General features: G+C 40.8%; 1 protein-coding gene and 1 long non-coding RNA gene across 9 annotated transcripts in view; one reads left to right on the forward strand and one right to left on the reverse strand.

The window, feature by feature from the left end:
- Positions 1 to 10,336, forward strand: part of MYO5B (myosin VB) — a 360,038-nt gene extending 349,702 nt beyond the window's left edge. For all 5 annotated transcript variants that reach the window (XM_082355410.1, XM_082355408.1, XM_082355411.1 and 2 more), the window contains 5 exons: positions 1,363 to 1,513; positions 2,983 to 3,268; positions 3,874 to 4,048; positions 5,382 to 5,462; positions 9,979 to 10,336. In XM_082355410.1, coding sequence (XP_082211536.1) covers positions 1,363 to 1,513; positions 2,983 to 3,268; positions 3,874 to 4,048; positions 5,382 to 5,462; positions 9,979 to 10,131 — 846 coding nt within the window. In that variant the 3' untranslated portion in view covers positions 10,132 to 10,336. The remainder of the gene's footprint in view (positions 1 to 1,362; positions 1,514 to 2,982; positions 3,269 to 3,873; positions 4,049 to 5,381; positions 5,463 to 9,978) is intronic.
- Positions 4,055 to 18,689, reverse strand: part of LOC309611249 — a 28,810-nt gene continuing 14,175 nt past the window's right edge. Inside the window, exons 4-5 of one of the 4 annotated variants that reach the window (XR_014234415.1) lie at positions 16,184 to 18,255; positions 4,055 to 4,270 (exon numbers count right to left, since the gene is read on the reverse strand). This is a non-coding gene — a long non-coding RNA (uncharacterized lncRNA). Of the gene's footprint in view, positions 4,681 to 16,116; positions 18,256 to 18,689 lie in introns of all 4 variants that reach the window. The other 3 variants (XR_014234416.1, XR_014234413.1, XR_014234414.1) reach the window with 3 other exon arrangements.

Raw genomic sequence — 18,689 nt, forward strand, 5'->3', positions numbered from 1 at the left:
CAAACCAGATGTCCTCTATTCCATAACCCTAATATTATATACAAGCTTTTACTTTAAGCAGAGAACTGCATTTAAGGTTATCTTATTGACAATCATCACTTGACCCAATGCTGTCTGTACCCTGCAGGGAACATTATATAGGGCTAGGGAGGACCAAGAACTCCATTACGTTAGGCTATTGTTTCACGTGCTTATATTCCCAGGGACGAGACTTGAACCACAGCATAACCATATCTATGTAGCCTAAATAACGGCTATCTTGTTATCCCCTCTTCTGCCTGCTTTCTTTTTTTTTTTTTGGCTGCGTTGGGTCTTCATTGCTGCGCGCAGGCTTTCTCTAGTTGCAGTGAGCGGGGGTTATTCTCCCTTACGGTGTGCAGGCTTCTCATTGCGGTGGCTTCTCTTTGTTGCGGAGCACGGGCTCTAGGCACGAAGGCTTCAGTAGTTGTGGCACACGGGCTCAGTAGTTGTGGCTTGCGGGTTCTAGAGCACAGGCTCAGTAGTTGTGGCACACGGGCTTAGTTGCTCCACGGCATGTGGGATCTTCTCGGATCAGGGCTCGAACCCGTGACCCCTGCACTGGCAGGCGGATTCTTAACCACTGCGCCACCAGGGTAGTCCCTTCTGCCTGCTTTTGTTTTCCTTAAAAATTGATTTGTGATTTGACACAGTATGAGAGGCTTTGCTGGGGATAGTTACCCTTTTGAAAACACTGACCTTTTGGCTGCTCTTGGTTCCCCTTGGCCTGAATACAGAGAGACATTGGTCACATGAGTCCTTCTGATATTAGCAACTCTTTGAACTTGCATGTTACTTCATCTTGTTAACATAGAAAGCTAAGAAGACATAGTGCTGTAGCTGTGGAATCGTTTCAGTTCATCCATTAATTCTGATACCCAGTGATAGAATCCACATAAATTTCTCATTTTAAAAACATATACTCTGACCCAGGTACTTCTTTAGGGACTGTGTATAATCTAATATTTTAGGGTAACTTGGTATATTGGGAAGAGAATTGGGTAAAGAGTCAGAAAGCATGGATTCCCTCTTTCCCTGGACCTGCTACCAACCTTCGCTTTGCTACCTTAGGGAAACTTCAGGGATTTGGACTAAACGACTGTGGCCTTTTTAATTAAGCAGTTTCGAGTCCTCTATCATGCTTGGTTTTGACACTGCCTTCAAATTTAAGAGCCATCACTGCGACCTCAAAGAACTGACAGGGTCTGGTAGAACATCATAGTAGCAGACAGAGCCTGATCGGGCCCCACAAATAGGGTGTTGAGAAAGTGACTGGAGGCGCAGAAGGCCTGCTGAGCACGGCCGGCCACGGAGCCTCAGCACAGCACCCATCTGCCTCCGCAGGGCTTCATGACTCAGAATACGGCGAAGCAGAATGAGCACTGTCTTAAGAATTTTGACCTCACTGAATACCGCCAGGTGCTGAGCGACCTTTCCATTCAGATCTACCAGCAGCTCATTAAAATCTCCGAGGGCCTGTTGCAGCCTATGATAGGTAAGCTGGCACAGGAGATCTCTTGCGCTCATCATGGGATCTGAAGTGAGGGTAAGCACTCCCTACATTTAGGGAACCAGATATCTTAGGTGCAGCCTCCAGAAAGCCAGGACCTCCCCAGTGAAGGAAGCTGAGGAGGTGTGTGCTGTCTACTCAAAAGCAGTTATGAACTTCTCAACACCAGCCCATCAAAGCATGTGATGCTTGGGTAGTGAGAGTATAGATCACTTTTCCTTTATCTCTTTTTCTGTAATATACTGTATTTTTTTCCCCCAAAACAAACTAATTTCCGTAAGTAATAAATATAAATTCAGAAAGTGTAAATGCATGTACAGTGAAAAGATATAATCCACTTGCCCATATATATACTTTATTCATGGAGAAAGGAAAGCATTAAGTATGTTCATATACATGAACACAGTAGTAAACACTCATGCAATAAATATTTATTGAACATTCTGTCCAAAGCAGTACACTTGGGCACTTAACATGAAATCAGATTTGAAAATAAGAGCAGTTATTTTTTAAGTCACAAGAAAAGTGACACGTATATGCATCACTCACTGTGCTCCTTAAAGGCTGTTGAGGAAATAGTCTCCTGGACCATGTAAGTAATTCTTTCCCCAGGTTATTACAACACAAGTAGGTTATAAGGAAATTCCAAGTAGGACAGAGTCCTACATGCCATCCAGAAATACATCCCTTGGGATAAGATTCATTCCAAATCCTTCTTCCTGTCTGAGACTCTTCTTATGAGGCGCCAGTTTATTCTCACCAGACATAGGGAGAACTGGGGATGTTTCATGACTCAGATAAGATGATGGTTAACAGCATCAGTTCTGGAATCAGACATACCTGGGTTCAAATCCTGGCCCTGCCACTTCCTAGCAGGGTGACCTTGGGCAAGTTATTTAACCTCTTTATGCCTCAATTTCCTCATTAGGAAATAGGTTGTTGGACGATTAAAAGGAATACTGAATATAAAGTGCCTGACACGTAGTTAAGTGCTGTGCAGTAAGTATGACAGACCAGCTCACCTAAGATTTACATGGTCGGTGGCTGATGGAGAAAAGCTATTTGAACAACTATAGGATGATCTCAGGGTCCAGGCCCAGGTCAGTGGCTGGGCCATGACTACACCCAAGAGACCAAATGTTGGTCTCTCAGCACAGAAGCCAGTACAGAATTAAGTTGGTACGTGCCTTTTACCTCTGGCCCATCACCAAAAAATTTAAGCGAAAATTTGGTCCACAGGTTTAGTCCAAGATTTCTATGTGGAAGTCCTATTCTGTGTAGAAATCAACAGGTTAGAAATTCCATGCCAAATGCTGTAAGTTCCTGAGCATGTCGACCTTGTTCATCTCTGGGTGGGATCACTGCCAAAGCCCTGAGTACTGTGTGATCTCAGTGACCCGAAAACAGATCTTCTTTGGGAACATGCAGCTTCTCTAATCATGCTTTTCTTTCAGTGTCTGCCATGTTGGAGAACGAGAGCATTCAGGGTCTGTCTGGGGTGAAGCCCACGGGCTACCGGAAGCGCACCTCCAGCCTGGCGGATGGAGATAAATCCTACTGCCTGGAAGCCATCATCCGCCAGATGAATTCCTTCCACACAGTCATGTGCGACCAGGGCCTGGACCCCGAGATCATCCTCCAGGTGTTCAAACAGCTCTTCTACATGATCAACGCAGTGACTCTCAACAACCTGCTTCTGAGGAAGGACGTCTGCTCCTGGAGCACAGGCATGCAGCTCAGGTACGAGAGGCGCCTTGGCCTGGCACACACCAGCTCCAGTCAGGCACGGGACGCTTGTCTCTGAAAATGAAATCCAAATCCAACGGGTTGTCCTTGTCACAGTCGGTATGTGACTCAAATCCATCACCTTCTTATTGGTTGGTGAAATTCATCACACACTGAGATGGTGACCCGGTAAACAAATTAGTTCCGAGCTTAAACACATTTACATACTTTAATGTAAAGATTGTAAGTATGATGTGGATAGGTCAGAGAGAAAAATTAATGACTTAAGAGGCATGAAGGCTCACAGAGAAGTACAAACATGTTTGCGAATGTTAAATGTTAAGTTGTTTTAATTCAATATAGTTAATGCCTTTTTTGCTCATTAACTTAGTACAGACACTTTAGGTACTTCATCTTGGCTTGATTTTAAGCACCCACTCATTTCACAAAAAGTGATTGAGTGCCAGCTACTTTTCACGCTTTTGCCCATGTGAGACAATTAAGATGAGGAGAATGATAATACTCATGGCAGCTGGCCTGCAAAATAAACACAAGAGGTGAGCTCTTCCCAGTGAAGTAGGAGGCCAGGTTTAACAGAGCTCACTCTTCCTGTGTCTAAGGTACAATATAAGTCAGCTGGAGGAGTGGCTTCGGGGAAGAAACCTGCACCAGAGGGAAGTTGCTGAGACCATGGAACCCCTGATCCAAGCAGCCCAGCTCCTGCAGTTAAAGAAGAAAAGCCCCGAAGATGCAGAGGCCATCTGCTCCCTGTGCACCGCCCTCAGCACCCAGCAGGTGTGGTCACTGTCAGCCGAGGGCCTCAGAGCAAGCCCAGCTTCCATTTCAAGTCTGTTCCTGCCAGTGGTTGTTTCTTAGTGTGGCACTCCTGGCCCTTTCTGCTCCCAATGATACAGTCCTGAAGGTCCAGAGGATGGGATGTTCCTGGATGAACCAAAGGCTACTTCGGTCTGTGAAACAAGATGCCATGGTTTCCCAGTAACTCTCTGGTGTCTCTTGCTTACGTAGAAAGATAACGTAGTCAACCCACAAAACGTCAAGCTTAGGCACAAACTTTTTTAAACGCTTACCATGAATTCTGGAATGTCTCTCACCTAGAAATTTAAATTGGTCCTGTTTTCACTGAGCATCCATTTACATTATTTTAAATAAAGTCAGTGAGAACCTAGAGGCATTTAAATGTTCCTTTCCTTTTCCCCTCAAAATTGTATTTGTACTAGGACTCGGTTGCAGAGATATTACCAGTCTGTAAAAAGATAAATCTTGTCCACACACAGGTGATCTTGCCCTCCATCATGAATGTGCCTATTTAGAAATGGGCACGCCACAAGGTGGTAGTGCAAAATGAGACCAGCACGAGGAAATCAGATTTTCCAAATTAAATCATGCACCTTCTCTCTGCCCAGCACCTAAAGAACAGCAAAATCCAAACTCAGCATTGCAAAGTAAACATACATTTCCTTACCTCCTCCACTAACTACTAAGAGATGAAATCCCAAACTCTTAGGAAAACTGCTTCCTTCTACAAGTGTACTGAAAGTTTTGAAACTTTTTAAAATTTTGCTTTCACAAGTTTACTTCTAGACTGCAACTGGCATCGCTCTGCCCCTGGGCAGGCTACTTCCCCCAGACAGTTGAGCAGACAAAGGATTAGCTTCCATTTAGACAGGAGTAAAATCTGTTCCTTCGTAAGTGATTTTGGGGGTGGGGGGAGGTAGGAAGGCTTTGTTAAGACCTTTGTTATATAAGGTAAGATACCCAGGACTCTTTTAATGAAACCTTTAAGTTACTCGTGGATAAGAGGCTGAGTGCTTCAGGCAGCAGTTTCCTAAAATCCTCATTACTTTATGAGCCATGGAGCATAGGGGGCGGGGTGAGCAGGTATACGGGAGAGAGGAATGGGGTAAGAGAGCTCAGATCTTCCAGGCAGAGCTTCCGGACTCTAGTTTACTAAATGTAGGCCCCTAAACATCAGTCCAGCTGTATCTAAACTGTGGATCTTGCCTAAAGCGAAGTGTCCTCCTGTGCCAATGTCATATGTTCTTTAAAATTCAAAAGTTGTCTTATGTTCATTTAGCTCTGTGCTAAACTTTTGTTTTTATTCCAACAGATTGTCAAAATTTTGAACCTTTATACTCCCCTGAATGAATTTGAAGAACGGGTAACAGTGGCCTTTATACGAACAATCCAGGTGAGTTTTAAAATATTAATCGATGTTATAAAGTCCTAGTCTAAAACAAATAAAAGAATTGGTAGTTTAGATTTTAACCTTGCTTCTCTTTATTAATGAAATACTGGTTACCTTATATTCTAGAAGACCTTACATTTTTAGGTGTTCTCTTTAGGTAAATATGAGCCACACCACCCATGAATAACTTATCATATATACACAGAAGACTGAACTTTAATCATCTCTGCCTCTCAGATTTTAGACATTGTCTAAGTATTTCATTTGCCACTACCGTGTTACTAAACTATAGCACAAAATGAAATTAACAAAGTAAGCAGAATATCAACCCTACCCACAAATGGAACTAAGAAATACTCTTTTCAGAAAACAATTTGAGCTCTTAAATCTTGACTCTTAAGGCTTACAATATTTGCCCTTAGGAATATGCTTGAAAGAAAACATTTCAGGGAAATGATTATTTAAATCTGTCTTAAGAGTATGGGAATTTTTACATAGAGATGAGCTGCCGAAGCTGAGCCCTAGGTGATCTGGGCTGAGTGCCTAACCTTTGTGGGCGCTGTAGCGGACAGCATGTAAATGATGAGTCACATCAAGATTACTCAAAAGACAAGGAGCATTTCTCCCATTAGTATATGTGGGTAACATTTTGAGGAGACCTAATACTTTCTCAAACTCTTAAACAACCTCTTTAGCCAGTGAAGTAATTGTCAATATGAAACAAGGATAAAAAGAAATGGGGAAAAGTAATCAGAGGAAGAGGCAGGAAAAGAATAAATTAACTTGAGCGTCGTGTACAAGTAGAGAATAGAGGCTGAAGATCAAGGGAGGGTGTTCTCTTCAAGGCAGTGGGGGAAATGCAGTGGTTTATTAAAGATTTGGATCACAGAGAAGCAGGCAGAGAGTCACCAACACAGATATTGTATATTCAGCTGCTGAAAAGACTGATGACAGAAGCCATTGAGTTCTCTGACCCGCTACTGTTTTTATGGAGAGTTGAGAATTTACACAAAGTGCAGATTTAGAAGGTCTTTTTTGTCTTTAAATATCTGAAACATACATTAGAGGGAGAGCTGTAACTGCTTATAAATTCGCACTGTTTACGAGAAGAGTTCAGGCCAAAGTTCAAAGAATATGATCCAAGTCAGACTTGGGTTTGAATTAAGGAAGTAGGAAAAAGACAGTGGAAGTTGGTCAGATATTCTCTGGAGACATGTACAGTCAGATTCTGAGTCTTCCTTAGCAGTCAATTCCCATGTCCAGCAATTCTTTCAAAAAATGGTTTTTTGGTTTTGTTTTGTTTTGTTTTTCTTGCTAGAGTTTTATGTTCTGTTTCTCCCTAGACAGTGCTCAGAGGAAAGGCTCGGACAATCCATGCCATCCTCCTGTACTTGAACCTTATGTAGGATAAATACAGGTTGCTTATTAAAGCAAACCATTTGCTTGGGTGGTGAGGACAGAATATGCTGACCTATAAGAATGTAAATTTAAGGGGATTGTTAAACACACCAAAGGATTCCCACCAGCAATGCATGAGGTATATACATACAAAGGAATATCAGTCTTGTATTTTTGTATGTTGAACCACCCTTGCATTCTGGGGATAACTCCAAATTGGTCATGTATCTGTTTGTTAAGTCTAACTGGTTTATAGTGGTGTTCTTTGGCTGCTGTTTGCTGTTGATCTTCCATATGGTTTGTTCTATCCATTATTGAAAATGGGGTATTGAAGTGTCCAACTATCATTATAGAACTATTTCTCCCTTTAATTCTGTCCATTCTTGTTTCATGTATTTTGAGCTCTGTTGCTAGGTGCATGTATATTTGTAACTCTTATATATTCTTGATAGATTGAGCCTTTTACGGATATATAATGTCCTCCTTTGTCTTTTGTAAACTTTTTTAATTTAAAGTATATTTTGTATGACAATAATATAGGCATTTCAGCTCTTTTCTGATTACTTGGAATGTCTTTTTTCAAACTTTTACTTTCAATCTTTTTGTGTGTCTAAAGTGAGTCTCTTGTAGATAGCATATAGATGGATCATGTTTTTTCAATCCATTCTGCCAATCTCTGCCTTTTAATTGCCTTTAAGTTTACATTTAAAGTATTACTGATAAAGGATTTACTTCTGCCATTTAGCTACTTGTTTTCTGGATGTCTTTTATGTTTTGTGTTTTTCAATTCTTCCATCACTGCCTTTTTGTGTGTTTGTTTCTTGTAGCAAGTGTATCATTTTGATTCCCTACTTTCCTTTTCTGTATATTTTTTAGTTATTTTCTTAGTGGTTACTGTGGTGATCACTATTAACATGTTCAACTGATAACGACCTAGTTTAAATGATACCAACTTAGTTTCAATAGTGCACAAATACTCTGCTGCTATACATCTCCATCTCTCTGCCTTTATATTGTTATTGTCACAGATCACATCTGTTATACATGTGTACCCATTAACAGAGATTTATAATTACTTTCTGCATTTGTATAAATCATACAAGAAGAAAAGGTGCTACAAACCAGTAGTATAATGCTGGCTTTTACATTTACCTATGTTGTTAGCTGTACCAGTGTTCTTTATTTCTTCGTATGGCTTGATTTCTTATGGCTTTGAGTTACTGTCTAATGTCCTTTCATTTCAGCCTAAGGACTTTCTTTAGTTACTGGTAACCAGCTCCTTCTGCTTTTGTTTATCTGGAAATGACTTAGTTGTCCCTCAGTATCTGTGGGGGATTGGTTCTAGAACCTCCATGGGTACCAAAACCTGTGGATGCTCAAGTCATTTATATAAAATGGCATAGTATTTGCATGTAACCTATGCACATCCTCTGTACACTTTAAATCATCTCTAGATTACTTATAGTACCTAATACAACGTAAATGCTATGTAAATCGTTGCCAGCATGTATCAAATCCAAGTTTTACTTTTTGGAACTTTCTGAAATTTTAAAAATATTTTTGATCCATGGTTGGTTGAATCTACAAATGCAGAACCCATGGATACAGAAGGCTGACTGTAATTCTTCATTCTTGAAAGATAGTTTTGCCAGATATAGAATTCTTGGTTGACAGAAAGAAGAAATTTCAGGACTTCAAATATATCACCCCACTGCCTTCTGGCTTCCATGGTTTCTGATAAGAAATCCACTTTTACTCTTATTGAGGATACCTTGTTATGTGATGAGTCACTTCTCTCTTGCTGCTCTCAGGATTCTTTCTTTGTCATTAGGGTTTGATAATTTGACTATAATGTGTCTCAGTGTGAATCTTTTTGAGTTTATTCTGCTTGGAGTTTGTTGAGCTTCTTGGAGATATACAGAGAGATAAATATATCTTTCATCAGATTTGGGAATCCAGCCACTATTTCTTCCAATAGTTTGCTGTCCCTTTCTTTCTGGGACTCTTATGATGTATATGTTGGTACACTTTATGGTGTCCCACAGGTCCCTCAGGCTCTGTTCACTTTTATTCACCCTTTTTTCTGTCCACTCCTCAAACTGAAGAATTTCAATTGCTTTCTCTTCAGTTTCACTGGTCATTTCTTCTGCCTGCTCAAGTCTGCTGTTAGACCCCTTTAGTGAACTAAATGAAAATTTTCATTTTAGTTATTATACTTTTCCTATATCTGGCTCCAAATAAAGGGGAAAGGAGATGGGCTCTGTCCCTTTAAATCTTCCAATTGATGCTGCTGGAGGGAGCCACTGCCTCCCAAGAGAGCCAAAATCAAGGCAGGCATCTGTGCCTGCCCTTCAGGGAACTGCCAGACCAACCAAAGTGCACAACCCCAGATTTCTGAAAGACAAGATCTCACTGCCTACCCTGGCACCAGCCAGCTGCTCCAGGACTGTGGGTTGCTATCCCTACAGCTGCGGTGGGGCTGGAGAATGGGGGATGGTAGCTGATGCACACTGATCTCTTAGCAAAGGTCAGCAGGCTCTCCCTTCATCAGGCACTCTCGTGGTTGTTGTAAGTGTCCCATCAGGTTCCAGAGTTACAAGATAGTTGATGCCAATTGCTTTTTTCTATCTCAGTGGTTGCTTCAGTGGAGGGACTGACCCCTACAGGTTCCTGCTCTGTCATTTTCTGTGATGTCAGTCTCCCCATTCCTTTTTACAGATGAGGAAACTGAGGCAGCGAGAGGTTCAGGAACTCACCCAGGGTGGTGCCAGGATTAGAGCTCAGGTTATCTGCCTCCAGAGCCCATGGCCTTAACCACTTCACCATACTGCCTCGCCACATGATTTGCATCTGAACTATATTCTTCTAGTCTCCCTTAGATGGAAAATTTTTAAAGAATGCTAGAATTGGGAGAGGAGTTGAAGTCGTATGATCTCCAACAAGCCTAAACCAGAGCTTCGCTCCCTGCTAAATACCTCAGGGAGAGGGAGACCACATTCTCCTGAAGTCCTACCCAGTTATCGTAACAGAAATATTCCTGTGATTCATTTTTGTGAATTCACCAAAACTGGCTATTTTTAGGCATAGGAAGTATTTTACGTCATCTTATTCTTCCCCACAGGCACAACTGCAAGAGCGGAATGACCCTCAGCACCTGCTGTTAGACTTCAAGCACATGTTTCCTGTTTTGTTCCCATTTAATCCATCTTCTCTGACCATGGACTCAATCCACATTCCAGCGTGTCTCAATCTGGAGTTCCTCAGTGAAGTCTGAAAATGCACGTGCCAAAGCTCGATTGCCAGTGAGAGCAAGAAGGAAGTATACAGTACAGTAAAGTGAATTTAAGGATCTGTTAAATCTATAAAAGTAGATCAAATCAGAGGTTGAGAACCTGTGCAGAGTGAACTATACAGAATAAGACACATCTGTTATTATATTTTGTACCTACTGCTCAGAATAAAACACTTGAAATATGGAAGATTTTTTTAAAGTATGATTTCGGTCTAAACAAATATACATCATGATCTATAGCCACCAAGCAGTCCCCATGGGCCATATAAAAGATGCCAGTCTATAAAATGGAAACTGCCTAGTTTTGATCTTTGCACATAGCTGGAGAATGCCCAAAGTAAAATGATATTAAACATATGTAAGTCACATAAACTGCCTTCAGAGGACTTCTAACAAATAATGGTACTAATAACCATGACACTGTCATATAGTGAGTGACATTTCCCCCCGTCAACAAACCGTAGGTGTGGATGGGTTTATGGGGAGATGTTTTGAGGACAAATATATAGACCTGGGCCTTCTGAGAAGTTTCCCAAAGACATTTTTTAATGCCTGGTGATGCAGAGACAATGGTGTAATTGACCTCCAGACTAAACAGTTTGATTATTGGTTTCTGAAATAAAATTAGAAGACTCAGTCCCTAACATACTCAAACCCACTTGTGTAGTTGTGAATTTACGGAAGAATTACGCTAAAAATGCTGCAGTCCCAAACGTAAAATGTGAGCAAATAGAAAGATATTCTTTACATTTCCAATGCTAATCCATGCACTTCCTGAGTCAACAAAACTTTCACAAAAATCTATGTAAGCTAAATGTTAGAAAAGAATAACAAGTCTTATTTACAGATTAAAAACCAAACAAGTCAATATAAAAAGCCTTTAATCCCTTATTGCCATTATACCTCCAAAAAGAACATTACACAATGTGCTAGTGATTCCAGATAACTAAAAGAGTAAGGAAAACAAACTTCATCTTGAGGATCAGACTATTTGAAAAGCCTTTTTTAAAAATCAGTTCAGGTATTATTAAATTATTATCCAAAACTTTTGGGTGTTTGTGTGTGTGTGTGTTCTTTTTAAAGGGAGAGAAGCTTATGTCAACTTCCCCTTTTCAGGTTATTTTCAACACTTTTCAAATTTACCACAAAAAACTGTAAATATCTCTGCTTTGAAATAAGGATTTAAAGAATATTCAATGATAATATTACAATGAATTTTATGTGTTTGCTACTTTTATAAGTTTTTGTCTCTTCTAAAGCAAGCACTCCATTAGAAAATCCTACATGTCGTTTACAATCTTTTGCTGTATTTTTCATATTTCTGGTAGATAACAATATGCTGCTCCCATGACAGGAACAGACGGTGTTTGCAAATCATAGAAGAGCCTCTATGTTGCATCAAGAAGAAAACATTTCTCCACAGAGTACAAGTAGAGCCCCCGTACCCCGCCACCTTCTCTTGCTCAGCCTCTCAGCTTAAAAGGCTCTTGGAAACACAACACACTCCGAGCCCTAAACAATCCTGTGTGTGGAGCTCTCCTCGCCCGCTGGGCAGGACGAGGCACAGCCCTGGGCGAAGGCCGCTGCCCAGCACGTCCCAACCCGTGTGGTCGGCATGATCCCCTCGACCTCCACGTTGCACGTCCCGGCTTCTCTCGGGCGTCCGCGCAGAGCTGCGCCTTTCCCTTCCTTCCCAGCTAGAGTTACATGATATGACATCCCTGACTACACCCTTCAACAACCCACATGCTGACTAGCTTTGGAAGGCCAGTCTAAACCAGTTGAGTCCGCGGCTGCCTCTTTTTAAAGTTCTTTATTATGTGTAACTTGCTTTTTACTGCACTTTAGTTTAAAACTTGGCTTCATGTAAGGCCTGTTCTTAATCTTCGAGAGCCAAAAATGCCTTGTTAGAGTGCTAAGGAGTGTAAAAAGCAGTGATTCCATAAACGCGACGGCTTCCTGCCCCTACGTGCTGTCTTACACCCTCATTCTCTCCATCCCTCTGGGTTACTCCCTCTGCTGTCACTGGTTAATCACTGGGTGCCAAGGACTCACTGAATAAAAGCTTGGCAAGTAGAATAAATGGGGTGGGGGAACCTTGTGAATAGTCCTCTATTTAGCCTAAGAAATGCAGGTTTAGTTCTCCTCTTCCAAAGGTAAAGGTATTTCACTGGAGCTGTACTTAATCTATATATCCTTAAAAAACAAGTACTCTTTTATAGACACCAGGAATAAAGGAATACAGTAATCAGTTACTTAATGTTTAGATCTGCCCTATTTAATGTAACACTTGGAGACTGGAAGAAGCATCTTTAATAATCAATCTTTTGTTAACATTTTTCTTCTTTGCATTTTTTTAAAAGTCAGTTCAATTCATTTTCCAACTTCATGAAATCAATAATGACTTTTAATTTAAATAACTTAATTCAACATAAAGTTTTGAATTCTAAACCAGATATCTCTTTATATTTTAATATTTAAAATTTAGTTGACACTTTTCTCACTATGTGCCTTTAGCAGTTACTAAGGTAACTGACATCAATTCTCTGAAATAACTGTTTCTGTGGGAAGAATTTTCATGTTCAACATAACATCCTGGTGGTGTTTTGATCTGTCTTTTGAAACATGAGAAGCATTTTAAAGATTACTTAAGAATCAAATACTTAGATTAAACAATTTGTATTTTAAGTATTATATGGGACCTATCTGTTTACCTAGAGTAATGTGTGTTCGTTGCTGAGGCTGACAAACGTATCACCTATATGCATATCACCTACATTCTCCCTGTGCCGTCACAGCTGCAGTTAGACTTATGGTACCCAGCAAGCAGATCAGACCCAAAGGAAAATAGGCTTTTCCCCCCTTTTTATGAAGCATGTCAACAGGAGTTTCTTCCCTTTCCTGTACTAAATTTTAAAGCTTTTGTAAAAACAAAACAGACAAAACGAGGAACTTGGAAAACTTAGAAAAAATTAACACTGCTACCATCAATTCATCAAATATTTACTTAGAGCTTCACTTAATGCATTAAGATTACAGTGACAAATACATTAGAATCCATTTCTTTTACATACAGTAAATTTAATTGTTTTCATTCATTCTATGGCACCAAGGGCATCCTAAGTTGAAGCACTTGTATAATGCCAAATGACTAAACAGTTACTAAAATATGACAGCATGGGGCAGGACACTGTAGATTTTCCTCATAGTATATTTCTCTGCAGTTTCTCAAATTATTTGCTGCATGACCCAAATAGCCATAATTCACTTTTTGTACACATCAGTACCATAGAGAATTAGGGAGTATAGAAAATTAGAGGTTGATGCCAATGCCATAGGACTTTTTTCTTATTATAAAGGTTATTAGATACTAAAGATTGTTTTTCCTAAAAAAATTTCTAATTTTAATAAAGGGGGGTCAATCAAAAATGAATTTAAACTACTTTCTAAAGTGATACAGTATCAGAATAATCCAGATTTGAATATAACATTTTGCTCCCAACTGATGTTTGGATGAAGGACTGCTTCACTGAAGGAGATCCCATCATATTCAGGGGTGAATCTAACAATGGAGAAGAAATACTACTAATAAAAATATTTTTCCACTTTGAGCAAATCTGTAAACTATACCTTTGTTTATAAAAATTGCTTGTATTAGTTACTGTAATATTCAACTGTGGATAAAAATTCGTGGAAATAAATACTTTTGAAAAAAGTGGTGTGACAAATTTAAATGAAATTTAAAACTCTGTAACTACACATTGGCTGAAAAGTTAATTTTTAATGCTTAAGAAGCTATTCAGGGGCCTATATTCAAAGATGCTTCATGATCATTTAAACCAGGGGTTGGCAAACTACAGTTTGCAAGTTGGGGGTAGAGAGAAACTTTCCCTATAAAATAAAGACTTACTGAGCTACACAATTCAAGCAAGGCAGTTTTGGTGTAGTGGATCAATGGAATAGGACAGAGAGCCCAGAGATAGACTCATATGTATAACTTTGTAAATGGTAGAGGTGGCATTACAAATCAGTGGGGAAAATATTTACAAGACCTGTATGGAGGATCTTACATATAAGTGAAAAACATTAACAACATTTAAAAATTGGAGAAATATATTTCACAGATAAGAAGACTCCATACCACAAAAATGTCAGTTGTCCCCAAGTTGGTCTATAGATTAAAATCCATCTCACTACAGTTTTTTTTTTGGTGAAAATTGACAAGCTAATTCTAAAATTTATATGGAAGAGCAGAGGCCCAAGGTTAAGGAAGAGGCTCCTCAAGACAAAGAGGGAAAGCTTTCCCTAATACGTACCAAGACTTACTATAAAACTTTAGTAATTCAGATGAGTGAAACTGGCACAGAGATAGAAAATTTGACCATTGGAGCAGAACAGAGAGCCTAGAAACTGAACATTTGTATGGAAACGTTGGTAGACTGTTTATTACCTAGAGGAGCACACACAAAAATCACCTGGAAATTTTTTTAAAAATTCACATAACCGGGCTTCCCTGGTGGCGCAGTGGTTGAGAATCTGCCTGCCAATGCAGGGGACACGGGTTCGAGCGCGGGTCTGGGAGGATCCCACATGCCGCGGAGTGACTGGGCCCGTGAGCCACAACTGCTGAGCCTGCGTGTCTGGAGCCTGTGCTCCGCAACAAGAGAGGCCACGATGGTGAGAGGCCCGCGCACTGCGATGAAGAGTGGCCCCCGCTTGCCTCAACTGGGGAAAGCCCTCGCAGAAACGAAGACCCAACACAGCCAAAAATTAATTAATTAATTTTTTTAAAAAAATTCACATAACCAACCTCACCCAAATGTACAGGATAAGACATCTCCAGGGAAGGTGCCCTTAAACACCCATCATTAGGGAACCCTATTGAAATATTTCATGATACAGAAATGTGTTCACAATATACTGATCAGCTGAAAAGTTACCTCTGGAACCCAACTTCCAACCTAAGGATGGACAAACTTCTGGGTGGCTGGTGGAAGAATAACCTCTCTTCAGGAAAGCCTCCACCTCATTCCCAGAGAGGTTAGGGCCTATCTTCAGGACCTCAACAGGAAAACTGTGTGCCAAGAGCCAAATTTCAGACAACATACACTTATCTACCAACAGCTGAGAAAGAGCAAAGCAGCCGACATCTGGGTCCTGGTCTGACACTTAGAGGTAGGTCTGTGTGGTGGCAGAAGCTGGCCTGGTGCTCCCAGCTAGGCCCCGGTGATCTCCTTCTGCACACAATCTTACAAAACCACATCAGACAAGCTCACTGACTAATGAAGGGAACCAACACAAGACTACTTCACAGTTTTGTCTAAACACAAACACAAGATCTCTGTGCAAACCACACGATACCAAACACCCCTCTCCCGGCTAATGGGTGACTGCAGCTTCTTCACCAGTTGCAGCTTTAGTCTAGCTCCAATCTGCCCTCCTTCTAGACAGGATCATGCTGAAATAGCTATCAAAGACTTGACCCGACTTCTGAACAGCACCCAATCCAGAGTGAACCTCTGCATCTCTGGACTCCCCAAATCACCTAACCAAAGCCCAATGTCCAACACCCTCTCACTGAGCTGCCCCTCGCTTCCCTAAGGTGTGCCCTTGATGTGCAGACTTCCTGTTGCAACAGCATTAAACCCAACCTGTTCACAGACAGGTGTGTGCCAGGAGGCGTTTGGCTGAAGGGCATCAACACAGTGTTGTCCCCTTCCACCAATATTAGCATTTTGCAGGGTAAAATTAGAACCAAGGAGGTACTGTTACAGAACCAAACTTGGGTCCTCTCGCCTGCACACAGTAAAGCCAATCTACCAACACGGGGCCGTGGGGAAGGAAAGTGCAGTGTACCGCAGGGCTAAGCAAGGAGTATGGGTGGCTAATGCTCAAAAAACCTGAACTCCAGATGGATTTCAGGGAAAGGCTTTGAAAGACAGGGTGAGGCAGAGGGTCTCAGGGTACCTGATCTGCTCCTAGACATTCTTCTGACTGGTCGGTGGTGAGGTAATCAGGAGTCAACATCACCAACCTTCTGGTTCCAGCTGGTCTGGGGTCTATGTGCTTGTGGGCAGCATGCAGTTAACTTCTCCCACCTGGTGGTGGTTTCAGTATCTGCAAAACAGCTCAAAGAACTTGGCTCAGAATATTATCTATAGCCCTTCAGGAGGAACTAAAGGTCCTTGACTTTGTTTAATGGCTAAACTGTTATTATTTTTGTCTTGACTGTTTTCCTTTGTTTCTGCATTTTCTCATTCTCTGATTAAGTTTGCTCTTTGGAACTCAGGGAAGGCCTAGGCAGTTAAAAGTTTTTCTACCAACAAGAGGCAGGTGGAGGACGTGGGGGTGGGGGTAGGGGGCGGGTCTGTCCAGGGAAGGACCAATAGGGGCCTGCATGGTTACACCTCAGGTTATACAGGTTATGGCAGTTACCTTGGAGATACTGCCAGTTTGGTTGCAGACCACTGCAATAAAGTGAATAACACAATAAAGTGAGTAACATGAATTTGTTGGTTTCCCAGTGCATATAAAAGTTATGTTTCCACTATACTGAAGTGTGCAATAGCATTATGCCTAAAAAAACAATGTACGTATCTTAATCTAAAAATACTTTATTGCTTAAAAATGCTAACCATCATCTGAACCTTCAGCGAGTCTTAATCTTTTTGCTGGTGGAGGGTCCTGCCTCAGTATTGATGGCTACTGACTGATCAGCGTGGTAGTTGCTGAAGGTTGGGTGGCTGCAGCAATTCTGATTGACATATATACACTAATATGTATAAAATAGAGAACTAATAAGAACCTGCTGTATAAAAATAAATAAATAAATAAAATTAAAGGAAAAAAAAAGACAACAATGAAGTTGCCACATCTATTGACTCTTCCTTTCACGAACGATTTCTTGTAGCGTGCAATGATGTTTGATAGCATTTTACCCACAGTAGAACATCTTTCAAAATTAGAGTTAATCTTCTCAAATCACTATGTATGGCAACTATAGCCTTACAAAATGTATATGTTAAACAATGACTTGAAAGTCAAAATGACTCCTTGATCCATGGGCTGCACAATGGATGTTGTGTTAGCAGGCGTGAAAACAACATAAATCTCATTGTACCTCTCCATCAGAGCTCTTGGGTGACCAGGTGCTTTGTCAATGAGCAGTCATATTTTGAAAGCAATCTTTTCTTCTGAGCAGGAGATCCCAGCAATGGGCTTAAAATATTCAGAAAACCATGTGGTAAACAGATGTGCTGTAATCCAAGCTTGTTCCATTTATAGAGTACAGGCAAAGTAGATTTAGCATAATTCTTAAGGATCCTAAGATTTTCAGAAAGGTAAGTGAGGATTGGCTTCAACTTCAAGTCACCAGCTCCACTGGCCCCTAACAAGATAGTCAGTCTGTCCTTCGAAGCTTTGAACTCAGGCATTGACTTTTCCTCTCTGGCTATGAAAGTCCTAGATGGCATCCTCTTCCAATAGACAGCTGTTTTGTCTGCATTGAAAATTTGTTGTTTAGTCTAACCACCCTCATTAATTATCTTAGCTAGATTCTGGATAACTTGCTGCAGCTACTACATCAGCACTTGCTGCTTCACCTTGCACTTTGATGTTATAAAGACAGCTTCTTTCCTTAAACCTCATGAGCCAACCTCTGCTAGCTTCAAACTTTTCTTCTGCAGCTTCCTCGCCTCTCTCAGCCTTCACAGAATTGAAGAGAGTTAGAGCCTTGCTCTGGACCAGGTTTTGGCTTAAGGGAATGTTGTGACGGGCTTGATCTTCTATCCAGACCATGAAAACTTCTGTATCAGCGATAGGCTGTTTTGCTTTCTTATCATTGTGTGTTCACTGGAGTACCACTTTCAATTTCCTTCAAGAACTTTTCCTTTTCATTCACAACTTGGCTAAATGTTTGCAAAAGGCCTAGCTTTCAGCCTGTCTTGGCTTTCCACATGCCTTCCTCACTAAGTTTCATCATTTCTAGCGTTTGATATAATGTGAGAGATGTGTGACTCTTCCTTTCACTTGAGCACTTAAGAGGCCACTGCAGGGTTATGAATTAGCCTAATTTCAATACTGCTGTGTCTCAGGGAATAGGGAGACCTGAGGAGAGGGAGAGAGACAGGGGAACAGCCAGCCAGTGGAGCAGTCAGAACACACACAACATAATCGATTAAGTTTGCCATCTGATATGGGTGCGGTTTGTGGCACCCCAAAACAATTACAGTAGTACCAGCAAAGATCACTGATCACAGATCACCATAACAAATATAATAATCATGAAAAAATGTGAAGTATTGTAAGAATTGCCAAAATGTGATGCAGAGACACAAAGTGAGTGAATGCTGTTGGAAAAATGGCACCAGTAGACTTGCTCCAAGTAGGGTTGCCACAGACTCAATTAAAAACAAACCAAAACAAAACCAAAAAAATGCAATAAAGTGAAGCAGAATAAAATGAGGTATGCCTGTATTACTAAATAAAATTCTAAGGCTTGGTAAGGATATAGACACTGCAAATAACCTTCCAACAGGTAG

This window comes from Balaenoptera borealis (genome assembly GCF_965194805.1).
Source record: "Balaenoptera borealis genome assembly, chromosome: 14".
NCBI classification, from domain to species: Eukaryota; Metazoa; Chordata; class Mammalia; order Artiodactyla; family Balaenopteridae; genus Balaenoptera; species Balaenoptera borealis.